At 41.8% G+C, this 10,203-nt stretch overlaps 1 protein-coding gene across 1 annotated transcript in view; it reads left to right on the top strand.

The window, feature by feature from the left end:
• LOC104956613 (structural maintenance of chromosomes protein 3-like) overlaps positions 1 to 10,203 on the top strand; it is a gene marked incomplete at both ends in the record, with an annotated part of 17,084 nt that overhangs the window by 4,985 nt on the left and 1,896 nt on the right. The window contains 9 exons of the mRNA XM_010784125.1: positions 586 to 593; positions 987 to 1,086; positions 2,041 to 2,201; positions 2,418 to 2,559; positions 2,756 to 2,906; positions 3,370 to 3,522; positions 5,437 to 5,588; positions 5,717 to 5,875; positions 7,198 to 7,305. Coding sequence (XP_010782427.1) covers positions 586 to 593; positions 987 to 1,086; positions 2,041 to 2,201; positions 2,418 to 2,559; positions 2,756 to 2,906; positions 3,370 to 3,522; positions 5,437 to 5,588; positions 5,717 to 5,875; positions 7,198 to 7,305 — 1,134 coding nt within the window. The remainder of the gene's footprint in view (positions 1 to 585; positions 594 to 986; positions 1,087 to 2,040; positions 2,202 to 2,417; positions 2,560 to 2,755; positions 2,907 to 3,369; positions 3,523 to 5,436; positions 5,589 to 5,716; positions 5,876 to 7,197; positions 7,306 to 10,203) is intronic.

Genomic DNA, 10,203 nt, shown 5'->3' with positions numbered 1-10,203 from the left:
AGCCTCGCTGCGTGGAAACGGACCTCTGTCGCCTGGCAGCGCAACTTAAATGATGCCTTTTTTAAAAACATAAAAAATAAAGGGCGGTGCCGGCCGTCAGCAAACCGAGCCGGCCATCAACGGCCCGCGAACGACCGGCCGTTCTGTGATTCTCCAGAACACACAGATGGCAGTCCGCCCCTGGGTGGAGCTGAAGGGAATGAGCACTTTTACAGCCTTTTTGGTGAGGTGGGGGAACTCGGTCTCTACAGACAGCCAAACGTGTGCAAGAGACACTTTACTCGTCTTTTTCTCGTTATTTCTTTCTCACGCTGCGCCTCCCTTGAAGCTCTCTGGCGCCCCCCCCCAGGGAAGGGGGGCCTCACACTTTGAAAACCGCTGGTTTAGACGACACGCTCAAGGAAAAATGTGTTTTTTAATTTAAGTTTAAAAACATATATTTGGACCTTTTTTAAAAAAAAAAAAAAAAAAAATTCAATAAACAAATAACAGGTGCTCAGTAGCAAATGAAACATATTTCATGAATATGTTTGTGTTTGTCTCATTTTGAATTCACTCTCCAGTTCGCTGTGATCCATTGTGTAGGTGTGCCGGTGAAAAGGCAGCATAATGACCGCTTTGATATCACAACATGCAGAACCCACAGCTGCAAGCCTCATCTCAAAAATATCAACAAATGACAAAAGCATTACCGTAATAAAAACAAGAGGGGAATGTTTTTGGCATTTGTTTTGTTTTTAATTATTTAAATGTGATTATTTAGCTGTAATAAGGCACCTAATATTTCACTTTATACTGCATACATGCATGTAACAAATCTACATTATTATTATTTACATAAAAAGATGTCCTTATTTTTACCTACAGTGTCATATTTGTAAGTGTTTTTATCACGGACTGCCTTTCTCTTCTGTTGGTACCATGGCGGCATTGAGTTTTGGGTCTTGTGACACAAGTGTAACCGTGTGTGACGTCTGTCTGTCCAGCTACCTGTGGCGGGAGGAGAACGCAGAGCAGCAGGCCCTGGCCGCCAAACGAGAAGAGCTGGAGAAGAAGCAGCAGCTCCTCCGAGCGGCCACCGGCAAGGTACCGTGTCTGCACGAGGCTGCATGATTATTGACTTGCTTAAGCAGCTACAGGGTTCCTGATGTCTCTGTGTGAGAAAGAGAACAGCAAAGTGGACAATACTTATCAGAGGATTCAAATGTAAGACACATGGTAAATAAATAATAGGACACACACTTACCTGCCTTTTTCAGGAAGGCAATACTTGTCAGATGTAGACCTGTCACGCCACACATATTATTAAACCATCATACATTTGCTTACCAGCCAGAATACTGCAAGAGAGGAAATGTGGAAATAAAACTAAATCAAACCCCAAGTGAGAAAGTGCCTCTCTCTGTTTGAGCCCACCTGAACACAGCAGAGGACTCACTTTGTGAATCAGCCAGTTGTCAGGACAGGTTTATCAAGTGGAATCATTCATCTGCCCCGCCAATGGCACCTTATCATAGCTATCTAAATCCACACATGACTCACTCCCTGCTGCCGCATCCAGTAACTGCCGGTCGTTTCTTCTGGGCACATGCATCAATCAAATATCACTTCTAACTAATGTCTGCAGAGATGAATGGTTTGTAGCTTCATGGACAAATGTCCTGCGTTCATTTTGCTTTCATCGACCCGGCTGATTCATCCTCTCGGAACAGAACGGACTCTATCCATTCTTGTTTTTTACCTGTTATGTTATACTGTACAGTTAATAATGAAGCACAATATTAGGGAAATACAGAGATCTCTTTCTGTTTTTGAGCTCAGGTATATTTGAATTATTCCCAGAATGCAGCACAGTGTGAAATCTGTTATACATGTTTTTCTCTAGAGAAGAGATCATGGCTGCAGTTGTAATGAGAACATTTAAAATAGGTTTTTATATTGTGTTCATTTTAACATGGATATCAATTCAATATGTTTTATATATTATTGTTAAGGTTATTTAGAGTTCATTGTCTCTCTCCTTCCCCTCTGCTCCTCCAGTCTATTCTGAACGGCAGTGACAGCATCAACAAAGTCCTTGAGCATTTCCGTCGTAAGGGTATCAACCAGCATGTCATCAGTGGTTACCATGGCATCGTCATGAATAACTTTGAGTGTGAGCCCGCCTTTTATACCTGTGTCGAGGTGACAGCTGGAACCAGGTGAGTCAGGTTAACTACTTTTTAATGGCTTGCTCATTATGTTATTTCCAGTAATAAGTATCCCCATCAAACAAAGTGTACTCATCATAAGCTCTGTTTTTGTATATTTTGTACATTGAATGCTTCCGCAGAGATTTGTTGATGGTTTACAACGATGCAGCCTTGATTTTTAGTTTTAGTCTTAGATGGCCTTCTACGTGCTCTCTTGTTTTCCAGACTGTTTTATCACATTGTGGAGACTGACGAGGTCAGCACCAAAATACTGATGGAGTTCAACAAAATGAACCTGCCTGGAGAAGTCACATTCCTGCCCCTGACCAAGCTGGACGTCAGGGACACCGCCTACCCAGAGACAAACGTAAGAACCTATCAAAGTTACATCTGCGACTGTAGGCAGGCAATTTGGACCGTGACAGAAAATATTCACAATTAAACAATCATGGTTAAAGATACAGCAGTCATGTATGTTAAATATTTGCCAACTGAAGGTGAAACAAGACGTGGCGTGTGGTATCTGCCACTGTGTTCATACCAACGTGTTTCTGCCCCATAAGGATGCCATTCCCATGATCAGCAAGCTGCGCTACAGCAACACCTTCGACAAGGCCTTCAAGCACGTGTTCGGGAAGACTCTGATCTGTCGCAGCATGGAAGTCTCCACCCAGCTGGCCAGAGCCTTCACCATGGACTGTATCACTCTGGAGGGTAAGCTGACATGCGATACACAGTACTTCAAGCATATAAGTAAGATGGCATCTCTAAAAGAAATGGTCTCTATCTGCAATAAACTGTTAAAAGATATAGGTAGGCATTAGCACGAAAGAGTTATTACCTTGGGATTTTGTAACTTTGGGTATCAGTAATATGTCAAAAAACGTAGCTAATACTTCTGTTTGTACTCCGTAATGGGCCAATCCTATTCTGTAAAACCTCCTCTCCAAAAGCCACATGTGCAAATACAGCCTATAGAACAAGTATGAGCTTTCGACCCGGTCTGAATCAAACTCCATGTTCAATTCAATGCATCAATCATTATATTCTTACACACAGATTTAAAAATTCCCATAATCAAGACATTTGACTTGCCTTTGCTACACTGACAAGACCTTGTATTTTCAGTGCTCTAGTCCATCTCTTATATGTTGTACATTGTGTTGCGACCTTCCAGGTGACCAGGTGAGTCACCGCGGAGCTCTGACCGGAGGCTACTACGACACCAGGAAGTCTCGCCTGGAGCTGCAGAAAGACATGAGGAAGGCCGAGGAGGAGCTGGGGGAGCTGGAGGCCAAGCTCAACGAGAACCTGCGCCGGAACATCGAACATATCCTTTCAATTATAGCTCGTCCACATTATGTTACATCATTAATGCCAGCAGCAAGATCAGAGCGTTATGTTTTTAAGTTTATTTTAAGGACAACATGCAGTAAAAGGCCAGCTTTAGCTTGATGGTGTCTGGAACACACAGAAATAAAAGGCGTGATAAACCGTAGGCACGTGTGATATTGGCCTTGGAGAAATGGAAGAGGAAGTATCATAGTCGTGAACAGTCAATATATACCAAGTGTGTTAAAAATATATATATCTGTCTTTAAAAAAGCATCCTTCACGCAGTCATCTTCTGGTTATAAAGATGTTTTAATATATATGTACCTCTGCAGCTTATCGGAGCCTTTTAAGAGCTCTTTTGAAATAATGTACAACACCCCTTAGTGCATTCTTCACTGAATTAGTGCAAGCCTCTATTTTTAAATGTGGATTTAATCCATCTCTGTTGTGTAGCAACTTCTGTTAGCAGGAGCCTGGTGCAGCGAGAGCAGGGTTAGAGAGGTCAAGAGGGATTAGTGTAAGTCGGGACATATCGGCCAGAGCCATGACTCACTTCTGGAGGGCCGATAAAAAGCAAAAACAGGCGGATCAGAGGGGATTTAGTTCTGCATGTACCCTATGCTTATGGATATGGTCACTTCCGCCCTGGTATGATTATGTGTGTGTGTGAACACCTGTGTAGTTTCTCACCCGCAGACAGCACTGCGTACATGTTAATGTGCGCACCTGGGGATTACGTATGTGTGTGAGTAGGCAGTGGATGACTGAGACCATGGCATGGCGCTAGTCCTTCACTCCTGCAGCGGTGAGTCAGAGAACAGATCAATTATTTAAAAGCTGCTTGTTGTTTACATCCCCACCTCTGCTCTGTCGATACGCATGAGAGTACGCTGATGCACCTCTCGCTAATCCCCCTTTTCAAGGTTGTTCTTTCGTTGTTCCTTCAGGCCCACATAGCCGAGTGCTCATAACTCTTATCAAATGGATTATTTGAAATAAACCTGTTTTATAAGTTATTCATGACAGTTGAAGTGGTCATCCCAGAGATGAATGCCTTTTTTTCCTTTATTTATAAATACCTAAATGAATTCAGGTGGATTAGTGACCTGATTTCAGCTGTTCTCATTCACGAACGTGATCGGATGACCTTAAAGCATCTATTACCTTTCATCTTCTCTGGGCAGCTCTTTCAGTAGTTCCTTAGCCTAAGCCTCAGTGTTTATTGAGTCCTGTTAAACCTAAAGGCCCATAATGTAGTGCCAGCGATCGATGAGCCTGTCTGGTCAATTAGAATAATGAAGTGACGTTCTTAATCCTCTGCCTTGACATCAACGGTCACAGTCTCCCGTCTGAAGGTAAATCGAGTTATCGGAGCACTAAAAAGCCTACAAGCTAGCTGCCATGTTACCATATATTCTCCAATGACTACAAAACATCTCTTTGTTGTAGTTTTTTGTTCTTTCTTTAGTTTATAATGCATTATTCCTGAAGCAAGTACTGTTTGAGCAGTGCAAGTCTTCGAAAAGACAGTGGAAAAGTGCCAAATTTTTCACACATATTTAGAATTATATGTTTTGTTTTCTATAATGTGATTTTATTTTATAATGTTTCTCTTGTCTAAATACAACAAAGTGTTCCTGAAACGTTTTTTAAATGTTTTCCATTCAGTTGTTTTAAGGAGTTTTTTCTTTTCTTATAATGTCGGGAAGGTTGTAGAGTCTCTTGAGACGGATTGTGATATGGGTTATACAACTATAATTGACTCAACTCACACTTCTAGGCTTTGCAACACAGGTGATTTTAGCAGCTGTTGTCTGTAGACATTGGCTCACATAAAGTTGGAAAAACTATACTTAGAATAAATACAAGGTTAAACATTGGCTTATACTTCCTTAATCGCTGCCTTCACGTATCAACAATGAGATTGACCAGCTGATGAACCAGATGCAGCAGATCGAGACTCAGCAGAGGAAGTTTAAGGCGTCCAGAGACAGTATTCTGTCTGAGATGAAGATGCTGAAGGAGAAGAGGCAGCAGTCAGAGAAGACCTTCATGCCCAAGGTGATCATATAATGAAGTTGTTACAATATTTTAGTTTAAACCTGCATACAAGCCCAGAGTTAAAGGTGATTAAGACCTCGTGACTGTCTGTGTTCTCCACTGATGTGCGACTCTTTCTTCCTCTGTAGCAACGCAGCCTGCAGAGTCTGGAGGCCAGCCTCCACGCCATGGAGTCCACCAGGGAGTCACTGAAGGCCGAGCTCGGCACAGACCTGCTCTCTCAGCTCAGCCTGGACGACCAGAGGCGCGTCGATGACCTCAACGACGAGATCCGCCAGCTTCAGCAGGTCAGCGGCAGCACTACAGAGGACTACATGGATTTCTGTCTCTGGTTTTGCCTTGTAATGTGGACATTTAAGAAAATGTTGTGAAGCAAACTCAAAAGAATAAAATATGCTTCTCAAGTATATAATGAGTATATAATTATTAGTTATATTATATTTTATTATAAGATAGACTCGGCGATCATTTAGATCAGTGAGCTATAGAACAGCACTGTTATGCTGAAAAGGCTGATGCACACACATCCAGTGTTTCCCCTATATACAAATAGTGGCGGCGCACGCCGCTGCTGGAATATGAGCGCCGCTGCTAGGGGGCGCCAGCCAGGTACCCAAAAAAAAATAATAATGTGCGACCCTTTTTTCTTTTTGATTGTTTTGTTATGTGGATGTCAATAAGTTTCTTTTTTTGAAGTGTATTTGTCTTTTGTAGAGATTTTTCATTTATTCTTTACACATAAAATGTCGCCTAAAATCTCACCTTGGGCAGCAAATTGTCTAGAACCGGCCCTGGTACTAGGCCTCAAGAGCCTTTCTTGTGCTGACACATAGAAACAAATTGCCGGGGCGCACTTCGCACGCGCACATACTAAAAGATTCCACGCGCTCCGCGCTCACATTATGCTGGGCCCACGTGCCTTAGTACCGCTGCTATGACTCCATCCTAGGGGAAACACTGCACATCTGTGCCTATATGTCGTTCGGAGAAAACGCAGGTTACCTACATGTAGGTGTTCCTCAGTCCTCTCCTACTCCGCCTCCTGCCTGTGTTCACATGACCTGAGTGAGGTGAGAGGGGCAGACAGCATCTGTGTGTGGGAGGGTCCTGTTATCCAGCGTCCCCCCCCCCTCTCTCTCTCTCTCTTACTGCCAGCTGTTCTCAGCTCTCCCCTCAGCGAACCTCAGCCAGTCTCCCTTTAGTTGCACAACAACTGCGCCCCCGCAGCATGGAGCCTTTCATGTTTGCTTTTACACTAATCGCTGTTGTCAAATTATATTGCTCGCAACATAACACTATGTTGGGAGGCATTGTTGATAGAGCATTTGTCTAGGCTAAAGTTGTTGCACAACCTAAGGTGTTTGTGTACTTTTTGGGCAAAAATGTATGTATGAGTATCCTCATGATATATGCAATGGTGGAAGAAATATGTAGGTCTTTTAGTTATGTAGAAGTACTAAAACAACACTGTAAAAATACTGTGTTTCACAGAGCAAGAGAAAACTAAGATTGTGAGCTGCTGATATTTGACTAACATCTTGTTTGTCTGCACTTGGCAAAGAGTAACTATTTTTGTATTTTGTTTGTTCTCCCATCTACCCCCCCACAGGACAACAGACAGTTGTTGAATGAGAGGATTAAGCTGGAGGGCATAATGACCAGAGTGGAAACGTATCTCAACGAGAACTTACGGAAACGTCTTGACCAAGTGGAGCAGGTACGCTGTCTCTTTAACTCTCTACCATAAACACTTCTCAAAGTGTGTCTCTGCATACAGGATATTCTTTCTGCAGCGTATTGAGTAATGTATAACCAGGGTTCCCGCGGGGTCTTAAAAAGTCTTACATTTGATTAAAAAAAAAAAGAAGGGTCTTAAATGTGATTTAGAAGGTCTTAAAACTGATCGGATTTGAAAGGTACTTCTGTGTAGCGATCGCGTCTAAATGTGTTTTGGGGGAAATGTCCTGGCTGCAAAGTAACCTGTACGGTAAAAGCCTTTCAGTTCCCCCCAACAATTGTATTGAATTAAATCAACATGGAACCAGTAATCACTCATTTTGTTCCCCCCGGCCCCTTATCGGAAAACACCCAGCTAGTAACCTAGCAACCAAGCTAGCGGCAGTCAGAAACTAAGGTATCTTCGAATCTATTTACAAACAAATATGAGGAATGTTCAACCATATTTGGGTGGAAAACATCGAATTTAGTGCTTGGTTGAAACCAGTTGAGGGGAACATGTTTGAAGCCCGCTGCACCTTTTGCAAAAAAAAAAGTAGCGTTTGTTTTGCTAATGTAGCGTTAGCTAGTGCAGCAGCGGTTAGATCCCCTCCTGGGTTTTAGGCGGCAGAAGTGACGTAATCTGCCATCCAGGACAAAAACCGAGCATATTACATTTCTTATTTTCGGTTTTGTATTTGTGTTTCCAGGTATAACATTTAAGTTATAATAACAATCATAATTTGTGGATTAATTTCATTATGGTATTTGAGTTTGTTTCAGATTAACTTTTATATTTGATGTTGCAATTGAATTTCTCCAAGAGACACAAAAATCCCTAAAAGATCTGGTGGATATCTGATCAGTATTTATATACACTGAACAAAAATATAAACGCAACACTTTTGTTTTTGCTCCCATTTTTCATGAGATCAACTCAAAGATCTAAAACATTTTCTACATACACGAAATAACCATTTCTCTCAAATATTGTTCACAAATCTGAAGAAATCTGTGATAGTGAGCACTTCTCCTTTGCCGAGATAATCCATCCCACCTCACAGGTGTGGCATATCAAGATGTTATGGACGATGAACACAGGCCACTCGATTCACAACATTACCCTAACCCTAAAAAAAAAAAAACATATTCCGTAAACACCCTGATCAAAAAAGACCAGACAAGGAATTATTACAATTATTGGAGATTAATTTGACACGTAATGATTTTGAAGTTAATGAGAGTTCGTTCCTGCTGTATATAACCATTTGTTTGTCCTGCTATGGGAAAGAAGGTTCGCTCCAGCCTATGCTCAACATTTTTTATGGCAGATTGTGGAACTCTGCTCTGTCCTCCTGCCTAAAGATCACCACATATGATTTTCAGATATACTGGATGATTCATCTGGGGCTGTGGTGGTCACTCAAAGGAGTGGATCGTTTGTCACTACCCTGAATAACTGCTACAACACAAATAGTCTTTCCTAAATTCCATCACCAGCTACACCTCAGTGGATTTCCTGGACACCTACACATTCAAATGGAATTAATTTCGATAAAGAACAACACACAGTTGGGATGCTAAAGTATTTTTTAACGAGTATCTAGACACTCATGCCCTTCCACAGATCAGGCCAGCCATCCTAATCACACTTATGCGGATGGTTATAATCATCAGCTGAGTCCACGAATATGCAAGTTAACAGAGAAGATTCCAAATGGCTATCCGAACGCTTTTGGATGGCATCGATCTCTAGAGCGGTATATCCACTCATTTATTTTCTAATATATGTTGTATGATCGTTTAACTAGACGAAACCCATTTTGGTCTCGCTCCAAATTGCTCTTGTCACTATCCATCATTTCGCAGGTCAGCTGTTAAAACTAGTCAAAGTCTATTGAAAATCCAACTTTCAGAACATTATAGGAAAAACGTGACATTCCTGTACACCCGACCATTCAGTATAATTGCGATGGTGTCATTTAGAAAATACCTAGAAACCTGGCAGTCTACTCTTGTTCAATCAGCAAAGATACAACCCATGCTGACCCAACAATCCAGGGGTCACAGGAGATTTGTATTACACAGCAAGCTAACTGGATTTTTCGCGTCTAAATACTATCAACAGATTGTTATAACAAATGTATCTTTGGCACGCTCAATCTAAAACTGTGCTATACATTTCTTTACATGTAAACGTTGTGATACCGTATGTGGGTTTGTAAACTGGTAACAGCCATTTGTATACGATTCACTTCACATTGATTAGATATAACTTTTGAGAAGAATAAAACACACTTACTCCCTCTATTTACTCACTTCTGCTGCTCCATGGATTGGCAATCCGTTCAAGCAGCGGTCTGGAGTCCAACTCCAGGAATGGTCTGTGGCCCATGGACGTAGATTGTGAGAGGCTATGGAAGCAGTATCGACCACAGTGTTTCCATGGGTGAATGAGTAGAGAACATGCCATTGATAATGTGACAACGATGGTAGAGTGCATTTCAATCCTATCGGCTGGCTTCCCGTTGACAGGTATCAAAACTCTAACGCCTAACCCTCACACTCAATACTGACTGGTTTTCGGAGGACCCCCCCAGACCCCCAAATAAGCAAAAGATGTCATATCGTGTTTCAGAGTGCTTTTTATTTCTGTGGCCAGTCCTACAGGCACACCTGTGCAACTAATCATATCTCTGGCAAAGGAAGACAGAGAGTGTTCCACGATCACAGATTTTTTCCAGCGATATTGTGAACAATATTTGAGAGCATGGTTATTTTGATGATATAGAAATGTGTCTTTATGATCTTGAGTCATCTCTGATGATAAAATTGGGAGCAATAACAAAGTGGTTTGTGGTTATATTCTTTTCAGTGTAATTTAAACTTGTTATCAACA

Source organism: Notothenia coriiceps, unplaced genomic scaffold (genome assembly GCF_000735185.1).
Source record: "Notothenia coriiceps isolate Sejong01 unplaced genomic scaffold, NC01 NC01_scaffold00026126, whole genome shotgun sequence".
Classification (NCBI taxonomy): domain Eukaryota; kingdom Metazoa; phylum Chordata; class Actinopteri; order Perciformes; family Nototheniidae; genus Notothenia; species Notothenia coriiceps.
The sequence above is the reverse complement of the archived record's forward strand: the minus strand, read 5'-3'. Positions and strand labels throughout refer to the sequence as shown.